The 22,298-nt window shown below is 39.9% G+C and overlaps 3 protein-coding genes and 1 long non-coding RNA gene across 4 annotated transcripts in view; 1 reads left to right on the top strand and 3 right to left on the bottom strand.

The window, feature by feature from the left end:
* Window positions 1-532: 532 nt before the first annotated feature.
* Window positions 533-22,298, bottom strand: part of LOC117945546 — a 23,428-nt gene continuing 1,662 nt past the window's right edge. Inside the window, exons 2-4 of the long non-coding RNA XR_004656825.1 lie at window positions 22,043-22,046; window positions 19,549-19,565; window positions 533-1,089 (exon numbers count right to left, since the gene is read on the bottom strand). This is a non-coding gene — a long non-coding RNA (uncharacterized LOC117945546). The remainder of the gene's footprint in view (window positions 1,090-19,548; window positions 19,566-22,042; window positions 22,047-22,298) is intronic.
* On the bottom strand, window positions 592-3,782 carry mpeg1.1 (macrophage expressed 1, tandem duplicate 1). The gene is made up of 2 exons (XM_034873103.1): window positions 3,314-3,782; window positions 592-2,794 (listed from the first exon to the last, which is right to left on the bottom strand). The coding sequence occupies exons 1-2, from the start codon at window positions 3,761-3,763 to the stop codon at window positions 1,109-1,111; spliced, it is 2,136 nt and encodes a 711-aa protein (XP_034728994.1). The 5' UTR covers window positions 3,764-3,782; the 3' UTR covers window positions 592-1,108.
* On the bottom strand, window positions 6,956-7,807 carry LOC117945545 (protamine-like protein). Its single transcript, XM_034873107.1, has one exon. The coding sequence runs from the start codon at window positions 7,736-7,738 to the stop codon at window positions 7,175-7,177; it is 564 nt and encodes a 187-aa protein (XP_034728998.1). The 5' UTR covers window positions 7,739-7,807; the 3' UTR covers window positions 6,956-7,174.
* On the top strand, window positions 10,297-16,354 carry tspan36 (tetraspanin 36). Its single transcript, XM_034873105.1, has 8 exons — window positions 10,297-10,539; window positions 13,178-13,369; window positions 13,557-13,631; window positions 13,764-13,859; window positions 14,482-14,631; window positions 15,182-15,265; window positions 15,588-15,743; window positions 15,777-16,354. Exons 1-7 carry the CDS (start codon window positions 10,480-10,482, stop codon window positions 15,666-15,668), a joined length of 738 nt encoding a protein of 245 aa, XP_034728996.1. The 5' UTR covers window positions 10,297-10,479; the 3' UTR covers window positions 15,669-15,743; window positions 15,777-16,354.

Raw genomic sequence — 22,298 nt, 5'->3', positions numbered from 1 at the left:
CATGAGGTCAGCTTTGCCATGGTCTATTTGGGTGCAATGTTTTTCTCAGTAAGGTCAGCAAAGATAAAGACATCTCTGTTTAAGAAGTTCTGTTCAAAGTTTTATTTTGAGAACTAGTGTGTGCTTTGGTGCCACATTTACAGAGTTGTGCATGCTTGCAGAATGTAAGTTCACTTTCCTTTTGTACTGACCTCAACACTATGCAGTGTAAATATGATTTCTGTCATGATGTGTTTGAGTTTTGCTGAAAGATAGGACTTATTTAAAAAAAAAAGGTCAAAACTCATAGCGCTAATCTGTTAGGTGACTGATCAACTGATTACTCTGCTTAAGTGACTGCTGGCCAAGGCGTTTCTTTAAGTGTGTTTCTTATAGGAAAAGAAACATACCAATCATAAACATAATATATACTGTACATGAAGACATAGATCCATCAATTTTATTAGAATTGTGTGCAGAAAGTGATAGTGACATTTGTAAATCCTGTCAGTTTGAGTAGTGGGATACAAAATGTTCAGCACTAAACATAATCCTTAATCTAGTGCTTCTTTTATTCATATATTCAGGAAAAAAAGGCTTCACCAAAAGTTAATCACCTATCTGTAAATAGATTAATTTACAGCATGTTTAGTGAATGGTACTATGTACAAAGCATGCAGGTTCTTAAATGGGTTTATATACACTGTTACATGACTTTATGCATCTTGGCCTCATGAGGGCAGTATTGATTTGCTGTTGCCTTGGAGAGCCCCTCTGCTTTAGTCCAGTTGGTGATTTCAAAGGTAGATTGCTGTTTCTTAGATCAGTCATAATATGATACAGTTGTTAATACGCAGAATACAAAGTTTAATAATGCTAAGCCATGGCTTAAAGTACTACCAATACATTTTATTGTTAAAATAATTACATTTATTTTCCATCGCAGTTGTTAAAGTTTGAACTACTTTCATAGACAATTCAAAAGAATAAGAAGTCCAACTGATTCAAACTAGAAGCCCTTCAACATAAAAAGTCCCACCCCCCACTGTAAGATCCATGACAAGGATTTCTGAGGTGACAATCAACAAGGAAGTTGGCAACAAAATCGGACTCTGTCCGAGCCAAGCCTTCAAGCCTCATCTTGTTGTGCTTCAATTTCTCCTCCTTCATCACGTTCAACCTCACCACTTATTGCCTCATAGCCTCTAGCTGGCGAAAACACAGACAGCCTCCTCCTCTTCTTCACCACAAGAACTGCCGCTACGACCACCAGCCCCATCATGCCCATCACCCCGAATGCTACCCCTACCTTTTCACCACTAGACATCTGACCCGATTCTGGGTTGATCTTCCGTAACATTTCCCTGATTTCCTCTGGTTGTGCCAGTTTCCACGCCTTGGTCTGCCCTACTCTGACCCAGCTCTTCTCTCCTTCTGTCATCACCATAACTGTGTTTGTGGATTGCATGCTGACCAGTGGGGGTTTAGTGAAAGGTGGCAGATGGATCGGAAGCAGCTGCCCACCTGTGAACAGTCCTGACTGGACACAGTAAAGAATTTCACAGCCATCACTCACTGATGCAAGGTGCTGACTGAACTTAGGAGGGCAGCGACGTTGGTTCCCTGCCAGCGGGTTGTTAGATTGACAACTGAAGAGGCCTCCGAATGGTACAGCGTATCTGCTGGCAGTTTCATAGTCGTTACTCACACAGATCACTTGGCCGTCTGAGAGAAACGTTTCTGGAATGTAGTTTGGGGGACAGCTTTTGGCTTTGGTGAGGGGGTTCAGGAGAGAGGGGCTGTATATGCCTCCAAACAGATAGCCTGAGTTGTCTGGGGCCTCTCCGCTTACAGAGCACCAGAAGGTGTTGATGCGAGCAGAGCGAACGTGGTAGTTGTCCTGACACACTTGACGATTGCAATGGGAAAGGCCTAAAAACCCACATCTGTAGCGTTCGTTATGACAATCGTAGGATGTGTAGCCCTGCTGTCTGACTTCTGATCTCAGTAAGGTGGCAGAGTAAGGCGAACGACAGGAGAAATCCCCTGTTTGAGGGTTTTTCTGGGCCAGGACATCACATAGTGGGCCTGCATCTGGGCTTACATGAATGCACTCTTGGTAGACACCACCAAAACTGAGGTTGGTGGCGGGGCCCTCGCAGGATGCGTCATCAATGTTGGCTTGGAAGTTGAAGTTCTTGGAGTTGACGTCAACACAGCCAGGTCGCGTGTTGACCTTGTAGTATCGCTCTACAGCCTGACTCACTGCAACAGCCACTTTGCCAACTGTAGGCTGTGGCAGATCAGGGAAAGTGTTGATGTTTATAAAGTGGTGTAGAGGAAACCCTGACCTATCAATAGCAACCAGGTTGTTCCTGGTACTTTCCTGCCACTTCTGCAGAGTGATGCCAGGATAGAAAGGTGTTCCGCCACCATGGCTTTGGATGAGAGAGTAAGAAATATTGGACTGATATGCTTGAAGTGATGAGCTCTGTTTTGCACTTTCACTGCTTATGTCAAACTTGAGTTTGTCGAAAAAGTTAAGGCCCGCCTGTGCTTGGACAGAGGAACGTTCTGCTAAATTGTCCGATACATATGAAGAACGGAGGTAGTCTTCCTGCACCAAAGTAGCCCCAGCATCCACACTAGTGATAACATGGGTTCCATAGTCCAGCACCATCTTCTCTGAGAGATAAGCTGCGTTCTTTGTTTGGTTGTTTTCAATTGCATTGGCTATCTCTTTGGCTTGTTGAGCAAAACGTGTATCCAGAGTGAAGTCTGGATAAGCCTTAACCGTGTAGATGAAGTTACGAACCTTTGAAGAAAAAGATTAAATATCATTATTTATTGTTTATTTTTATTTCAGCCTTTTAATTTTGTGTTCCTTTTCTTAATTTAAGATAAGATAAGAAAACCTTTATTTGTCTCACAGTGGGGAAATTGCGGTTTGCAACAGCAAAGTCAAGAGCAACGATATACAGTATCAGTGTACAGAGATAGATAAGTGTAATAGATATAGCTAACTGTATTATACATTAACTTGCACATGAATTAGTAAATAAGTAAATTGCACTACGAAAATCCATTCAAATCAAATTTACTATTTAAGGTGACGTCTGTAACATCTGTCCTGGAACTCACAGACACATTTACAGACATGTTGTGTATTGTGCACTGTCTTTGTTAACTAGACCTATAAATAAATGAAAATCAATCCAAATTTTTATCAACCACACATATAAATAATCAATGGAAGAGTAGTTTTGCATTCACAACCACTGCCACAACTAAATGTGCATTCTCTTCATCCAAACGATGTAAAATAGAAACTTACTTGCACTCTGGCTGTAGTTGAAGAGTCTTTGACTTGATGGGTTTTCATCCTCTGGTTCTCTGTGGAAAATTTGCCATTCAGCACCGAGAGGAATGACACATCAGCATTGATGCTGTAAGATGTAGAGCTTTTCTGCTCCAGCCAGGAGCTGATTATCTCCGAGTTCGTCTCCACACCCGTCTCCTTGTGGGGGATGACAAACACCTCATCAGGTATGAGGTAGAGCCCGTCCTCAGTGGTCTGGCACTGGAAGTAGCTGAGGTTCATGACTCGACCCGTATCCATGTTCCGGAGGTTGTCCCAGCCTCCGCCCGGCAGCACCTCCAGTGCTGTGATGGAGAGGTTGGTGGAGGCTCGGCATTGTCTGAGCCAGTTGGTGGGGCGGCTAACCGGGACTGAGAAGCCGATGTTAAGGAGAGAGAGAGCCAGGAGGGTCACTGCTGCCTTCATGGTGTCTGTGTCAGAAAGGGCTCTGACGACTGTATATAGGGTTCATGCCTGGTTCCTCATTCGCTTATGCAGCTTATCATATGATAAACAGGAACATCCAGTTTAAGAACTGGTGGGGGAGGATGAAGTTTTACTTTCATTTGAAAGTCTGCTTTTGTTTATCATCCCAAAGTATATATACTACAGGCTACTCATTAACAGAAAAGAAAAAACTGCTGTTATGACTAAGGTAAAAAAAAAACTTATGAGCATAATAAAACCTTATTTAAAGGTAATATTCTAAAACCAACAACAGGAGCCAAACCTATGTTTATTACTGTGATTTATAATATCTAGTCATTCAAGTGATTTAAAGATGTGATTTCTCGGTTAGTTTATCTCTTTCTCTCTCTCTCTCTCTCTCTCTCTCTTCACACAAAAGGATGGTTGAGGAAAAGGGGAAACAAAACTTAAGCTTAACATTAACAGAACAGACCAGACTGCTTTGGTTGATAAATGCTCTGCTTTACATAGTTATTTTGTTTCTGAATAAAAGGTAAAGATACGATTGTTCACAAACATCCTTTTAATAAAGGGAACAGAAAGCAGATGTGAAAAGCAGACATACCTAAAAGGAAGTGGCGGTGTTTTCACATGTTTGTGAACAGTCACATGAGTGTATGTCATGGGAATGTCCGGAGAATTTCTGAGTCAACACCCAACTTCAAGCCTCAGATTTAATTTAAGGCAAATTACAAAAGTAAACATGATACATGCAGGAATACATTTCAATAAGGGCAACATTTAGAGCAATGTAAGTGATGTAAGTTTTGTATTATATCACGCATGGGGAATTTTCCTTTGTTGTCATTGTGTATTTTAGGTTAATATGTGACATGGCATGAATCAATAATGTTCACACTTGTCAGGCCGCACTCCTCCCACATCGTATCTCTGAAACATACACTGTGTGAAGTAACAAGTAGGCCTACAAGCTTATGAAAAACTGGTTCTTGTTTTTTTATATTTCAAGTCACTAAATAACTGATGTATCAATTCAAAATGTACGAAAATATGTTTATGAAACAGTAAGATAGGCTACATGTAGTATTGGACCACTTGTCTGCTACTACGTGTTACTTCTTTATTTTTACTTAAATTACTTCGTTTTTCAATGTAATGCGTATTTGTATGTTTTTAATGTATTTAATAGACTTATTAATAGTAAGTAGTTCAAGCTGATAACTAGTTTACATTCATATTTGTCATTTTAACAATCCTCACATTTCTAGATTACAGATTCTGTATATTCCAGTTTTTACGGAAAAACTTAAATTTGGGTTGCACACAAGGAGAACATCATTTTTGTTTTTAATTGCTCCACGGTTGCCACATTTTACCTACAGTAAAATATGACCATGATGAAGCCTGACCTGAGGTGAACCTTTCCGGCTGCTACTTCCTAGATGGTTCCTAAACCCGGCCAGTAGGTGGCAACACACACCAAACAGCTAATGAACTCTTCAACTGTGTGATTTACACACAGTGGCTTGAGAAAGGACACCCATTTTCTTTGTGAATGCATAATGTATTGTAAATAAATAAATAAATATTCTTCCTTAAAATACAGGGGGCATACGTATACACACCTCAATGTTAAATTCCCATAGAGGCAGGCAGATTTTTATTGTTAAAGGCCAGTTATTTCATGGTTCAGGATAATAAGTATCCTGATAAAGTTCCCTTGGTCTTTGGAATTAAAGTAACCCCAGATCATCACGTACCCTTCACCATACATGGAGGTTGGCATGGGTTTATTTCAGTTAGCCTAATAGCTGGTTTTTCTTGCATTGAGATAAGATATTATTGAAAGTTCCCCATAGCGGTGTGTACACTTATGCCCCCTTTATTTTAAAGGAGAACATTAATTATTTGCAATACATTATTCATTCACAAAGAAAAGTGGTGTCCTTAAAGGTTGGATTTTCCTACATTTTTTGATAAATGCACTAAGATCAATTTCCAAAAGATGTGTTTTAATCCTCGTTTTCCTCGGATTCATGACTTCATTACACCAGCATGGTATCATTAAGGCTCGTATGAATACATATCAAGCTTGTTCTCACTTTCTTTTTATTTGACTCATTTATAGATGAAATACCACCTGCGTGTTCACCTGGAGCTACTTCTTCTCATCCAAAAACTCACTCAAAGTAAACACTCTTTCCTCTTTCGCCTAACTTCCATCATGACCTTGGAGGGTGGTACTACACTCGTCCGCCGGGCATAATTATTGATCCACCCGCACTGAAACCGTGGCGTGTGGTTTTTCTGCTGGAGATAAGAGGACAGTGAACGCGGCTCGTCACGCCCGGCAAGCCTCACTTGGATGATTAGCTGCCTTTGGCAAGCTGCCAGCGAGTGTCACCCATAGACTGTAGACAAGCTATACAGTGTGTCACTGCTGCTGTGTTATGACCAGCCTGGTCCCATGCACCCACTATTTTTTCTGATATCAGTACACAATTCAAACGTTATAAATTGTAGTACAGGTTTGTAATCCAGGTTAAACAAACCTTCTCAGCATCTTTCTGTTGGCGATACACGTCGTGTGCCACTGTAACGCAGAGTCAGATAGCGTTTCTCTTTCATGTAGCCTATATGTAACGCATAAACGAGTTTTATTAAAAAAAAAAAAAGGTTTGACCCCAATAGCTGTATCCACCACACAACAAATACGTTTCGTCTTCAAATGTGTTTGGATACACAGTGCTGGACGCCATGGTCCCTGTGCGTAACGGTGCGTAAAAGTACCACTTCAAATATGTCCCGGGCGTTCTTCTGCGTCACTGTAAATCAGTCAAATCAACGCTGTGTCTTAAATCAGCCACTTTTCACTTAGCCACTGCCCTCTATGTGATGGACACTTAATGGTGAGCAATAAATGCAGCTTTCGGAGTCATCATACTGCGTCCTTACTGGCAGCTATAGAGACGCACAATATTAATTTCCCACATTGCACTGGGGGATTGCTGAAGTCAGTGATGCTTAATAACATAATATTAATAAATAAAGAATTCACTTATATTCCGTTACGTCCGTGTTATATTGTCTATAGCAGACATTCTTACCCAGATAGTTCTTGTATTAAATATAAAAGCCAAATCCATTTTTTTTTTTTTTTAAACTGAGATCTAATCACATGACACACTACATTAAAATAGGTTTATTATTGTTATAATTCCATTTTTTTTTTCAAAACAAGGCATATGGTGTCAGAGAAAGATGCGTCACAACAGCAGGTTCAGTGTTTTCCATTATAGAAAAACTGTAAAATAAGTAAAGCAAGCTCAGGTCTCAGAATGAAGGCAGGCTTTTGGTCCACACGTTAGACGAGTCAACCGTCGCGTTCAGTGTTCATTCAGAGAGTTTTCACTTCTTGGCAGCAGCCCTGGTCCTGGTAGACTTGGCGACCCTGCTTTTGACCTTGCTAGGACTCTTTGGCTTTTTGGGTTTCTTGGCCGCAGCGGGCCTCTTTGCTTTCTTCGGACTCTTTGCCTTAATCTTTCTTTTCTTAGGGGACTTCTTGGCAGCTGGAGTGGCACCTCCAGGTGCTTTCTGGCGGCTGGCCTTCTTCACCTTTTTCGCCTTTGGCTTCTTCACCACCCTTTTCTTCCGAGGTGCGGGGGGCTTCTGGTTCAGCTTGAAGGAACCAGAGGCCCCGGTGCCCTTGGTTCGGAGCAGGGATTTGCTGGCCACCAAGCGTCTGATGGCGATGAGGATTCTGGCTTTGTTCTTCACCACATCGTATCCTCCGGCCTTCAACGCCTTCTTCAGGGCTGCCAGGGACACGCCGCCGCGCTCCGTGGACGCGGATGCAGCCTTCAGTATCAGCTCTGACACTGTAGGTCCCGTCTTCTTCCTCTGAGACTTGGCTCTCTTCTTAGGAGATTTGGCCTGAGCCGCCGAGGGCAAAACACTCACAGCAGAAGACATTGTATCAGCGAGGATGCCAGGATCAAGAGATTGTGAGGGCTACTTATCTCTGCTTGCCCTCTTGACAGCCTCACGCGTTATGAAGCCCCGGTGAGAACCGTGGAGAGTGAGCCGCGCCACCCCAGTGCGCCTCTTCGCTGTCAATCAAACTTCATCAACTGTGTGTTTTCTTCAGCTGTATAATTCTGTAAAACCCCTGCGTAAAATATTGAATATCCATACAAAAAGCAAATCATATGAATAGGCGTAATCTTAAATGGCCATAACAGGGTTTTTATTTAATAAAATTATTCAAGTTGGTTGTGTATTTACTGGCTGACAGTTGTATAATGTGATTTGAGGCGTGCATTTTAAACATTTTAACGAGGTTAAACCCTCTGAATAAACAAGTACATCATTCTATAATTAGACAAGCTTAAACAGGAATGTGCTTGATATACTGGCTCCAAAACCTGGTTGTATTTCATCCGTTTTTGCCAATTAATTTCATTTGAAGGCACCATCGTGTGATCAGCATAGATATAAACAGCTGAAAGCAGAGGCAATACGAGATGGAAAAAAAGTTTAATTTTGTTAACAGAAAATGACGTTTTATGTCATCATATTTTATATAATGGAAATATTTCTGTGGGCTGCTGTAGGTCTCCTCTGTGGAGGGAGATGGGCCTCAGCCAGAAGAAGAGTTATCAGTGGAGCGGCAAGAAAAACGAATTTAAGATTAAGTTCCCGGGTCTTTTTGAACTTTTCCCTCTCTTTATGAAATGACCGGTTATGAATGCATTATTATTAGTTTGCATGCATATATTTTAAACCAGTTTGATCGTATTGCAGTGACAGCCTGTGTTCGACAACCACTTTAAAACATTTTATAGGACATGATGCCATAAAGAAAACGTAATTTCTCCATTATGTAAAGGAGTTATGTTCGTAATCATTCCATTATGCGTTGTTATCAGCAATATTCTCTGCATGTGTCAATCAAGTCCAAAGGAATTAATGAAGCAATGGCAGTATAGTGTAGCTATATTTCATCTGACTGCATATCTTCAGTCTGTTCTTTTGGTAACTGAACAGCACAAAATACAAAAAGTAGAGTGAGTTAGTGTTAGGGACTGTTTGAAATGTGAGGTTCAGTCAGATTTCAAACATATTGTGCACATTCACTTATCTAATCTTGACCAAATGACAAATGACATTTTCTCATAGATTATAAAGTTCAATATTTTGACTTATTGTGATTATTTGTATTACTAATATTATTATTACTACTATTATTATTATTATTCTTATTATTATTATTATTATTATTATAATTATTATATTTATTATTATTTTGCATTCAGTTTTTTGTTATGTATTTGCATACACGTTATTGATTTTGATTGATTGAATCAGTAGATCTCTAATCTTAATTCATTATTTGTGCATTTAAAGGATTTGACATTGAGCTGGAAAAGCCAACTTGACCTTAAAGGGGGGGGGGGGGGGAAGTTGACAACTGAAGTCCTTCCTTCTGTAGTGCACTGATAGCGCCTCCTCCTGTTTCACACACACACACACACACACACACACACACACACACACACACACACAACAGAGTGAGTAACATTAACTTGAAGAAAAAAAGTTATGCTTTTAAACGGCTTGTCAGTGGTGAGTCAGCCCACTGAACGTCTTAGATGTCTTTTCACTGGACAAGGACTGGTCTTAAGTGGAGAACAGAGAATGAAGCCAACATATCAGATAGAGTTGTAATAATCTCAATTGGGAACACCTTTTTACCTTCTTCATCACTACTCTGTATGCAGCTTGGATCAGATTTGCTTGTGACTGGCATGTTGTCCCCATAATTAAACCAAAACACTTGAGCAAAGAGTTACTGACACTGTTGTGTTTTTTTCTGTTATATATCAATTTTCTTTTTAACTACCCAAAATAACATGATTGATTCCTCACAATGCTCTTTGGCAAGTACAAATCTCTACTTTCATCAATTTTGGAGTGTCTTATTCCATTTTATACCATTTCCAAAATGGTGGTTCTGAAATAGTACTGAGTAAAAGTTGACATATTCCAGTTTGTGATTATCCGACATCCATTCCTTTAATTTTACTGTAAATAATTCCTATTATATATTTTTCAAACATTAGGTAGCCTATAATTTACTATAATTAAGTTGTGTTGACCATAAATTCCCAAAATAAACTAAAGTTAATAAGTTAGTGTAGCTTTGAAAATGTTAATAAAGTTATAAACATTTGAAACATTTTAAAACTTAAAAACATTGATAAAAAGCATCAACAAAAGTGTTGACTTTCAATGTGGACAGGAAGACAACACAAGGGTTAATAATGATAAAGGCCCCCACCCGTGTGGAAGTGTTAGTAACCATTGTCTAGTGGCAATAATTGTCCACTGTGAGTGTTTTTTCGTGTTCATCATATAAGATCGTTTCTCATATCGTATCGTTTAATCGTACGATATTTCACTGCTGATGGGCAAACGAGGGGAATATTATCGTCTAGTTTTCTCATTGAATTCCTTGGCTCATTTGTTACCCAAATACCCCTCCCTCACTTCTGTGAGGGGCGGGGCTTTGCTCTCATGTGATCTCACAGTCGCTGCAGCCAGACAGACCGAAAACTTGTGACCAAAACAGCAGGAGGACCAGCTCTGCGATACAAAAAGCTGTACCGCAGCGACCCAGTCCTTCCTCAATCGATTCATCACCGCCAGACAAGATGGACTGCGGGATATTCACCTCCAAGACCGTCCTCCTCTTCCTCAGCTTGATATTTTGGGTAAGACGCAGCGTTATTTCTCCACCTGCACAGATCTGATTTCATACTGGCGGATTTCTAGGAGGGAGACATTAGACGGTACAGATTTGACTTTTTCTGTCAATCATTGCTATTCGTTATTAATAACGTGTAGCCAGTTAGTCATGATCGTGTTAAGGTTTACATCCTGGAAATCAGAGTTTTGACCTGGTCCTGCCCCAGATTTTTGGACAGCACAGTCCCTATCGCCTGTACTCCCTCATTGTACTGAATCCTGATATAGTTCAAATCTTTAAAAAAAAAAGTCAAATGATTCCTTTAAGGCTATGAGTAACATTTCCCAATAATGTGAATTTAAGTCCAGCTGAGGTCAGCTGATTTAGCTGCAACATTGTCAGCTTGAACTCTGACTCATTATCAAAGTCTGACCAGTGTTCATTGCCTGGCTTTTTATCTTGTTGGCTCATATTAGCACCTTCATCATGTCTCTCCCCAGTTGTCAACTTTCCTCTGTCTCCTACCGAGGTAATAGGTTTTGAAGGGACCCAGTAAATCTTTGTGCACTTCTGTGTAATTTGATTACTGTGAGAGGAAACTGGCCTGTGTGCCTGGGTATTTACGAGAGGAAACATGGGTAGGGTTTAGCTCTTTAATTCAAGTTTCCACATCCACTTTTCACTTCCCTTTTCTCAGTTTGTATTTCCAGTCTAGTGCTTTTTATTTCTCTCTCTGAAGAGACATGCATTCCTCCATCCATTAGTATATTTCAAAATTAGTCTTCTCACCATCTAGGTTTTACCCCCACACATCCCGACCACAGGCGACGTGCTGCCACATGCAGGGTTAAAGCAGCGAAAAGTGAATGAGAGCTCACCTCTAATTTGTAAAAACACATATCTTAAAGCATCACACACATCTGGATTTGACTGTTTTCTCAAACAGCTGGGGCTCAGTTAGGTAGTCTGTCAAAGCTGCTAAACTAAACAAGCCAAGTCCATGTATTAGAATCTATAAGTGAGAATCCATCTTCTGATTCATCCGGCCTCAAATAGCAGTGAGTTAGAGGTGTTTTTTTATCATCAACTTCAACATCATTGCTGAATTTCATCAAGCCTCTTAAGGCTTTCAGTGCTGGTTTACACTGTGGGAAAGCGCACATTTTAAACAAGCTAATACTAACTTGCGCATAAGAGAGACTATTTGAGAATTGAGTATTATTATTCATAATTAAAACAAAATATCTATAATAAAATATCCTTTTTAAACTTGGCCTGTCCCAATGGCACTGTCACTCCTTTACAAGACCATACTATGCAGATAAACATCGTACCAAACCAAAAAGTCTTCTGAAGACCCCAAAGTTTCAAAAGATTTTTTAAACAATTAGAATATTCCCATTTTGTGTATTGGTCCTGCGATAAAATCGGATTGCGTAATTAAAACGTTTTTTTTTCCAATTAAAAGTGGGTGATGTAAGTGGGAAATCATGGGTTTAAAAGGTCAATGTGTTGAGAATGTTTGGAAGCGTAATTTGTAAAAGGCACATTGTGTCGGCCCCCCGGAACTTGTTCTAAGATACACTAGTGATCTTCTAAATGCATCTGATCAAGAGACATCACCTCAGAGGTTTCTCACATTCCAGAGAGGCGGCACCGTGCATGGGTGCTATACATTTTGTAAGCCTCTTTGTGCTGCTTGTTAGGCACAAGATCCAAATTTCTGGAAAGATTAGGGGTAAGCGGAGGAGGGGAAGGGTGGGCTGGATGTAGAGTACCTACCCCACAGGGATCCCGTGACTCTGGTGTGATTAAAAGAAGTGAGTCATGAGGCTGAAGGAGAGGATGAATTGATTGTTAGGCCGCACAAAACACACTCAAATACTAACAAAGACAAACACAGACTTGTGTTAGTACGGGGGAAGTGATACTGAAAAAGATTCTATTATAGTGTTCTGGCTGCATATAAAAGAAGGATTTACCCAAACCGTTATATTTGAGTGTAATCTCATTTGCAGTTAGCACACAAGTGTTATTTATGTAGCTTTACGTAGTCGGTTCCATTGTTCTTTTATCACAGACTGGAGTTTCTGCTACAGTGATATTCAAAGGGCAAAGGGAAGTCAAGATAGTTGATTGTGAGATCATTACTTTAGTGCCATTGTTTTCTTAATGGTTGTCTCTGTTCTTGAAATTTCTGTAGTTAGTAAAGTGTATGCGCAAAAAAACAAACAAACTATACATGTAGTCTTATGATCGGTGAGCTCACTGCTGAGGCATGACTTCTAGAAAAGTGGGGGTGATGGTGTGACGTAATGCCTAATCCACATCTGACAGACCATGGGTGACACTCGCAGCATGTGTTCGTCCCATGAGATCACAGCAGATGATGATGGGAGAACAAATATCTTTGTGCTTTAGCTGATCAAGGTTATTTACATATAACTACATGCCACTTTCAACTACAGCACAGAGAGAAAAACAGTCTAAACATACTGAGGTTTGATTATTCCCAGAATAACAACTGTGTCTAATATACCGAAAAAAGGGAAAACTAATGTCTTTTAATAATAATCCAAACTGTGTTCAAAGTTTATTCACACCATAACCGTATTGCCAACTTGTCAACTGTGAATTACCACCTTGATGTGTTCTCCTCGCAGGCTGCAGGAGCGGCGTTGGCCTACGTCGGTGCCTACGTGATCAAGAGCTATGACAACTTTGACAGTTTCATTCAGGACAAGTACAGTTTGGTCCCGGCAGCTATCATCATCGGCGTCAGCGTGGTGATGTTCATTTTTGGTCTGGTGGGATGCTGCGCCACAATCCGGGAGTCCAAAGTTGGCCTTACCTTTGTAAGTGTGTGTGTGTGTGTGTGTGTGTGTGTGTGTCTGTGGCCTGAGGGTTAAAATGAATCTGCCAACAATTACTGTTTCACTTACAATGTTAGTCATCATTTTTCAGTTTTGTTTCTGCTCAGCTTTTGTTTATCCCTTCCCTCCATTTTACTGAACCAATATCTCAAATGTTCTTCCCTTCCAGTTCTTTCTGATCATCGGGGGGATCTTTGCAGCTGAAGTAGCTGCTCTGGTATTTAGCTTCATCTACCAAGGCAAGGTGAGTCACAGATACACGTTCTCTGGTGTGCAATGTTTGCTGCTGACAGTAATTTGTACGCCCATTACTAAAGTACACAGGCGTCAACAATGTGTTTTTTTTTTCTTTGTTTTTTGTCCTGTGTCTGTTCAGATAAACACAGACCTGGAGCGCTCTATGAATGAAGTCTTCACAAAGTATGATGGCCAGAACCCAGAGACGAAAGCGGTTGACTATCTGCAGATCCAGGTTGGTGTTATATTTACTCTATTTAAATAGCTTGATTTCTCTCATGTACTTTCACTCTCTTCAACCTCTTCTGCTTTGCTTGCATTCTCTTTCGCATGCTTGCTCTCATTTCCTTCTCTTGTACTTTCAATTCACTCCTCAGTCTTTCTTTCTCTGTCTTAGCATAAAGAATCTTACAACACCAACAAGACATAATGCTGTAGCCTATATTTTATTGGTGATTTATTTTGTAGTTTTTCTGCGTATAACTGTATGTCACAATACCACGCTATGTTGCTCATGCTAGCCAGCCCTAATTGTGGGTATATACTAAACGGACAAATAAAAATAACCTCTACTGCCCTCTCACCTACATGCCACCATTCACCATAATCACACCGCTGAGTCTATCAAGAAGCATCTTGGGAAGTGCAGTAATAGTAGAAGATAAAGCAGGTTGATTGAAAGTGTGAAGACACAAGACTGCCTCACATCGTACAACCGCAAATAACGTGTGTACTGTAACTCGCTCAACAAGGTTGATTGTCTAGTGTCACCCTTTCCTTTTCTCATTTTCACTGTCATATATATTTTCTTTTGAGTTCTTCATTAACTCTTCCTACTCCTCTTTGTCTCCTTCCAGTTGCAGTGCTGTGGTGTCATGAATTACACTAGCTGGTCCAACACTACCTGGTTGAGAAGCCACAACAACACAGTGCCTGTGTCCTGCTGTAAAAACAGCACCACACAGTGCACTGGCAGACTGGACCAACCAGACCTGCTTAACATACAGGTAAATCATGCAGAAGCACACATGCCCACTTGGGATTTTAAATAACATGTCGGTGTACGTGTGGTAAGATTGGGATCGTCAGCTTTTTTTTGGGTTTTGTTTTATAAATGTTTTTAACTCCAACTGTGACTCTGGGAATACTTGGAAACTATCTTACATTGTAGGATTGTTAATGTTTTTATGATTCAAAATATAAAATCTGCAAAATGAAATGATCTCCCATCTCTGTGACAATAAACCAAGAGCTACATTTCAGACAGACATTTTTCAATGTACCTGTACAGTATGTACATAGTAGACTTCATACAGACTCTTGGTGTTAAATGGACAATTCAGTGAAGAATGAAGATGTTCAACTTTGTCCAAATGAAATAATTTTTTATCTCAATCCCCACTTTGTATGGAAATGGAGTAAAAACCGCTCAGTATTGTACTTTGACCAAATATTCATAAACATTTAATCAAAATGGCTATAATTTAATGGATTGATTCTGCAAACTCTGCAAACTCTCAATTTTTAACTCTCACTGTACTTGTGCATGTACTTTAGGGTTGTGAGGCAAAGCTGGATCGCCTCCTACAGGATGTGTTGGGTTACGCCATGCTGGTCATTCTGGCCTTCGCCATCATCAAGGTGAAGGCGGTCACATACACGTTCAAATATAGTTTATCAGCTGTGTAGAACGTTATTGTAAATCCCACTGTTAGAGTGCGACTGTGCAATGAGAAACACATGACTTGCTGGTGGATTTTGGAGGAGCTACATAATACACTCCTCCGTGCCATGTACCTCCCAAATCGATGGAGTGCCTCACCTAGCACTAATTGTGTGATATGTTGAACAATCTATTCAAACATAGCAACTAAAATAGTTTGTCGCATCACTAAACATGTGAAACTGTAGAACATCGATTTTAGGGGCTTGTGTCTGATTACATTTCTCTGTCCTGTTGCAGTTCTTTGGGATGCTGAGTGTATGTGTGATCACCTGTAGAAGTGGCAGCCAGAGGAGCGGCTACCAGCCTCTGTACGCCTGAACCACTTCCTGCATCCACCTACCACCTCCTCCTTTTGCCTGTCTAGGTTAGCGGACCCCTCACTCAGCCGTGTACAGACACATCCAGGCCAATCATTGTACAAATCTTAAGTTTTATTTAGATAATGGCATTTAAAGCACACACAAGTGGCAGACCTTGTCCCAATCTAAAGTGGATCTTACCAGACCATTCCTCCACACATGAAATCAGAACAAACTTGTTAAACACTTTTACCGAATGTGGTTTTCAACTTTGAGTTGTTGTTTAAATTTCCCTCTTTGGAGACTTTTACGATAACGATTTCCATATGTTTGAGTAGCCAAAGGTTTCTGTGCTGCCTGATTTCAAACTATATTTTAAGTTTAACTGATTGTGAATAAAAGGACAGCGGTTTAATGGCTTCTTTAGGGTTGCAATATTTATAGCCAACTTAATGACACATAAATACAGTATATATATATATATATATATAGATATAAGGTTTATGGTCCGTTAACTGTATTAAATTAAGCTACAGTTCTACAAAGATAGACTGCGGTTGTGTTTATTATGTGTTTCTAAATTAAAAAGGTGAACATTTCACAATAATTTGGAGTTCAGTCCAGTTATTACACATTGTATTTTACCATTTGTGTTTTTAACATTTTATAATTTACCATATCAGTAAGTATTTATAGATAGGACATAGTGACAGTTGCTCACATATTAGTATGTGTCATATGAAACAAATGGTGTACATTCAGAGCACCACATTAAACAAGCCCCACGTCATGTCTTACCTCCTGACTCTGCTGATAAAGAGGCCCTTAGTGCCGTACATACGGAAGATAGGAGTGTTTATCTTACATAAGCCTTGTCAGTGTTCTTAGAGAGAACTGAGAATTCAATTCAATTTTTTTTATGGTTTTAAATCCTAATAATAGTTATCTCAGGATACTTTACAGATAGAGTAAGTCTAGACAACACAAAAAAACAGCAATTCCTCCCATAGAGGAAGCATTTGGTGCCACAGTGGGGAGGAAAAACTTGCTTTTAACAGGCAGAAGCCTGGGACAGACCCTGATTGTTGGTGGGCGGTCATCTGCCGCTGTCGGTTGGGAATGTAAACTCATGTCCAGGTTCATTATAGTCATCAATAATCACAGAGCACAGATTAAAGGATAACTCACCTGTTGATTTGAACCATCCTAATTTATTAGTTTAATCAAAATGTGAAGTTTCTCTTTACCTTTTCTATTAATGATACATTCAAACCAGCTATGTATCAAGCTTATTGTCTCCCCTTCTGTCAGTCCCAGCCTCTGTGATGAAAAAATATCCATTAGCATCAACAGCATCAACACTTTTGTGAGTGCAGTTGCAGTAACAAGGAAAGTCCTGCAGGGGGTGTAAAATCTGAGGTAAACGTCCAAAGCAGCAGTTGTGGTGGGGAGGGGACCAAAAATATAACTAATAATTACTCTCTGCAGAGTTAGTTATAATATATGAATATTAAAGGACAAAGTCTGTTTTCAAACAATGGAATAAATATGTATTTTTTTTTTTTTAATTTTTAAAGTTTGAAGAGACACTTGATACTTGTTTAATTGATTAATTGATTAATTGCTCTAGTGTGTATGCACTGACTGTGTGGGTGGTTGGGGGTGTGTGTGTGTGTGTGTGTCTGTATGTGCTGCTGTGTTACCGACCTGAACACCCCGGGTGTATATGACCCCGCTGCCCCGTTTCAGTCTGTGTCCCTCTCATATCTTTCAACTGCATATCTTATTCAGTGCATATCCTCGCTGCTCCGGACTGTGTTGACATTTAGACAGGCCGGTCCTTTTTGGAGAGAACTGTTGGCACACACACGGCTAGATAACCTTGTCAGCTCCCTCCTGTCTCATTTTCTCTCTCATGTGTGTTTATCTCTATCTGTCTCTCAGCTCACCTTTTCCGTCTTGTCATTCATCTTTTGTTATCGGTCTCTTTTTCTTTTCTTTTCTTTTTTTACATTCATGGTGAATTTGCATCTCTATCTTCTACCAAGACCACCCGTCTATTTTCTGTTCTCTGCTCTTCTTACCTCACTCTGTAGTATCGGAAATGTTAACACTTGATATCAGGTGGTGCAGAGAGAACCATTGTGCTCTTTCTCAGTAATGCTGTGTTCTGTAAATGATACATATCCAAAATTATAAGGTAGTACACCAAGCTTGTAAGAGAAAGCTCATGCACCTTGTTGACCTCTTCTCTCGCTGATAATACTATTCTACACACATATATATGTATCTATAAAGAGAGAGAGTGTACATTTAAAGATATTTGTAGTCTATCAAATAAATGATAAACTAGGATATATTTTTAATATGGTGTTTTGATATAATCTGATATAGAATTATATGATATAATAAGGTTTGAGCTAGATTTTCTTCCCTGTCTGTCACCTTAGAGCTAAAAACAAAGTAAAAGGTGTTGAATTCACTGGGGTAAGAGCAGCTTGTGAGTATAATTTGCCATTGTAGCATTTGCTATTCCCACATGAGTCATTTTGCACGACTACAGATGTGCCCTCATCTACCTCTCTTTCCACTTTGGGCCATCACATCTCTGGAAAAAAAGTATCACACAGACATAGACAAGACAGATGTTGTCACGTGGACTTTTCAGCCTGACCTCTAATTTATTTATTTCCTTTCCTACTTACACATGAGTCTGTTTGAGGGAAGTAATCTGAGGAGGACACACACACACACGCACACACACACACGCACACACACACACAATACTGCTGTGAAGGTTCTGTACATCAACAAAGTGCAGGAAATGTCTCTATGTCTGTGTAGAGATCAGAGGACTCATGTCCAGTCAATTCCTTCATCACTTGGAGAACATTTCTAATACTAAATGCATTTCCTGGATTTGTTTTGTTCCATATCTGTTAGATTTGACATCAAACAAGTATCAAAGAACCCTGCTTACCACCAACTGTATCGCATGGTAGGCAATATGACTTTTATATGAAACAATAATGCAAACAGGGAACTAGTATGATGTCTGTGTGTGTGTGTCTCTCTGTGTGTGTGTGTGTGTGTGTGTGTGTCTCTCTGTGTGTGTGTGTCTGTATGTGTGTGTCTGTGTGTGTGTGTGTCTTTGAGTATGTGTGTGTGTGTGTGTTTGTGTTCTGATGACGCCATCTTTCATACACGTGTGTGTGTGTGTGTGTGTGTGTGTATGTGCATGTACGTGTGTGTTACCCACCACCTACACTGCAATTTCTCAATTTGTCAAATGCTATCAGTGTTGTTAGAGAGTGCAGAAATACAGAAGAGGAAGAGAAATATAGCACAGAGAACAACGAATCACATGAGCAGCAGCAATGGCATTATCCCTATCATCTATCATTTTCTTCAATTATCCTGACTGCTGATCCCTCATCTTTTCTTTCTGTATTATTTTTCCTTTTCTCCTCTTTGTGGTTCTTTTCAGTGTTTCTTGTGAGCAGTGTTATTTAAAAGATGCAAGTGTCTAGCTTTTGGCTAACCTCCAGTGGCTAATGACTTTCCCTCTGCCTTCAGCTGCAATTGAATTTAAAGTACTTATACAATAACCTGTGTTACTCCTGCCCTTGGAAATAGTTTCAGGAAATATAAATCACAGCTGTCCCAAATTACTAAAAAATGCTTACAAGAGGTTATTTTGTAACTTTCACATAAAGCTGCTACATTAGAGCAGTTTTTCCCTGCCATCTCTCAATTTTTATGTAAATAAGTTGATGAAATTTGTGATTTAAGGAACACAGCAATTTTGAAAGGGAAAGAAAATTATTATTGCATAATAGTATCCGTTGCGTAATCGTCCCTGTCTTTCAATGCCACAACAATGTGAAGTAAGGTCTGACTACACCACAGATACATTCTAGAATCTATATGGGAGAAAAAACGCTCTGGGTGGATGCATTTCTTTAAACCAATCACAATCAACAATCAACTGTGGCCCTGCAAAATGATCTCCTTAAGGAACTTAACTTGTTGGAACATTTGCATCCCGCAAAAGAAAACGCCACATACAAAATTAAATAAAAATAACTTTTCGCACAGTACAGAAACATCTAGCTACAGCTTTTTACAACAGCCAGATACATGGTTACCAGTGGCTCACCAGTGTATTGTTGTGTGTATTTTGTCCATAGCAAATCCCCACCAACCGGTCCAAAAACATCCCTGTTAGAGATTAAATGCCGTTAACATATTATTTGTAAATCTCTTCAACCATTCCCCGAAAGAACCAAGCAGGCCTGCCTTATTGCACAATCCAGAACTTGCCATTTTCAGCATGTAGCTTGATAGCTTGAAGTTTGTTGTTGTTCCCGATGCAAACAGTTTGAGAACGGCAACACGCAGAGAGCGGAATGTTAGGGAAGTGGCTCACGCTCCAGACACAGCATGCGCCGGATGTCGGGCGATTATCCTGGAAATGTACTTCCGTTGATTCAGACTAGCGTCCCTGTTACAGAATAAAAACATCTCAAAAAAAGACTTTTCTCTGACGCAACAAAAGTATTTGACAATTTCCTTTTCACTACATTCCACCATCTTATCTCGCCGGCAGAAAGAGCCAATACACACCTGGAAGATGTAAAGTCTCTTTGAATCCAAGCAGCTTCACTTTAGTTACATCATAATGTTTTTCATAACTGTCTTTATCATAACCTTCCACAGTTGTACTTTGGGAAGGGACACATATCTGTGTTGCTTTAATTTCTCCAACAGCACCAACTCTCTGGTTACAACCCGTCCCTCTGGACCACTGGCCCTTCATCTATAGACAAATAACACACGGGCGAGGAAAGGCTGGGACCACTGTTTCATTCTTGTATAGCCTCACCCCAAACGCCCAACGGCATCCTTTTAAAATCTTGTTTTAGGATTTTTATAAATCTCCCCACCTTTATGAAGGCCTACTACCTACGCAGGGCATCAGTTTGACACTGTATTATGGGAATGTCAGAAGTGGTTCTGGAAAAGTAAGAAAACATCAACTGAATGCAAAGATACTCTTTTATGGAATATGACAAACCGTTGATATATCAAATTGTAGTAGAGTAGTCATTTTGCATTGCTGGCTTTAGTTCTCTTGTAATGACCATTGACAAAAGTTTTAAAAAAAATTGGAGTTTTGTGGAACAACAACTGGGCTTGTTGCCTGTAAAGTTTGATTTTCTTTAGTTTCATCATGAAGTAATACACTAGAAAGAATCCCAGACAACACACAATATCTACTGTTTTGACTTTTTTCTCTTTATGGTAATGAAAAAGTGGCACATTTTATGTAAATGGTCATGTCCAGTTTAACCTAACGGTGTAGCCCTACAGATCTCTAGTTCATAACAAATTGTTATTTCTCAGTGGGCGTCCTAGATATGTGGTGGCATCCTTGCTGCTCTAAAAATATGAATTCACCATGAACAAAGAATCCTCTGGGGACTAAAGCTGCCTCTCTGGGGGGGATCTCAAACCATGCCCGGATGGTAGATATGGTAATCATTAATCTATAATAATCTAGCTAGACGAAGATGGAGGCTAGTTTGGGCTGGCCTGAACTGCAGATTGACTCATGGACAGTCTTGCATAAAGTACTTGGAAGCAATACTTGAGTAAAAGTACAAGTATTTTACCAGAAAATGACTTTGGTACACCTTTTCCAATATTACTTGAGTAAAAGTCTCCACAGATCTGATATTTTGTATCAAAAGTCATTTTCTGATATTAAATGAACTTTAAAAGTAAAAAGAACTTTAATTATAAACTTTATGGCCAAAGGTGTGTAAGGTTATCTTCATCACCACTGTTGTCAGGATGGTCATCATCTGTTACCATGGCAGTGGAGTCTGCACCAGGTGCTTCAATGACACTAGTTGTTATGCTTCTTCTTCTTCTTCTTCTTCAGTTTTAGCCTATGTTTTTTTGCCGCTTGGCAACAAGCAGGCATAAGGTCACCAATTGGAATGGAAGGTGCATTTTCTTGGTCATTTAATTTAATCAAAACATGTTTTTTTTTCAGTTTAATAAATTTCTTCTGATTTTATTTTGTAGGGATGAGAAACCAAGATGCTTAGGGGAAATGCAGTGTAGGGTTAGGTTAAGGATTAGGGTGAGAGGCAAACCTGTATTTGTACCAGTGTTCCCGCGGGTAACTGCGCTATTGCGGCCGCCACGGCGAAGAACAGAGAAGAAGTTATTGAATGCAACTAACTTCAGTAATTAGAGTAATAACGTGTGAGACGGAGGCTGCTGGACCTGGGCCAGAGAGGTGACCCATGGCCAGAATATCGTAGTCCATAAAAATACAGCGCAGTGACGATACAGACATTTCATACACACAACGTGTGTAACTCCGCTGACCCGCCATTCGACCCGTGCTGGACCCGTTCATAATGATCAGCCATCCCTCTGTGAGTACGTCCATCACACTCCCCCCCTCTCTCTCCCTAGCTCTTTTAATCAGTTATTGTTAAACACAAGTGAAGGAGCTTTCTCAGAGATACATTTAAAAATAAAAAATATTCTACGCTATTTATTTCAGATAGCTAATTTTCATTTACATGTGTTGCAGCTGTATGTCTATACAACTTCAACATAAGAAGAATGT

Source organism: Etheostoma cragini, chromosome 5 (genome assembly GCF_013103735.1).
Source record: "Etheostoma cragini isolate CJK2018 chromosome 5, CSU_Ecrag_1.0, whole genome shotgun sequence".
NCBI lineage: Eukaryota > Metazoa > Chordata > Actinopteri > Perciformes > Percidae > Etheostoma > Etheostoma cragini.
The sequence above is the reverse complement of the archived record's forward strand: the minus strand, read 5'-3'. Positions and strand labels throughout refer to the sequence as shown.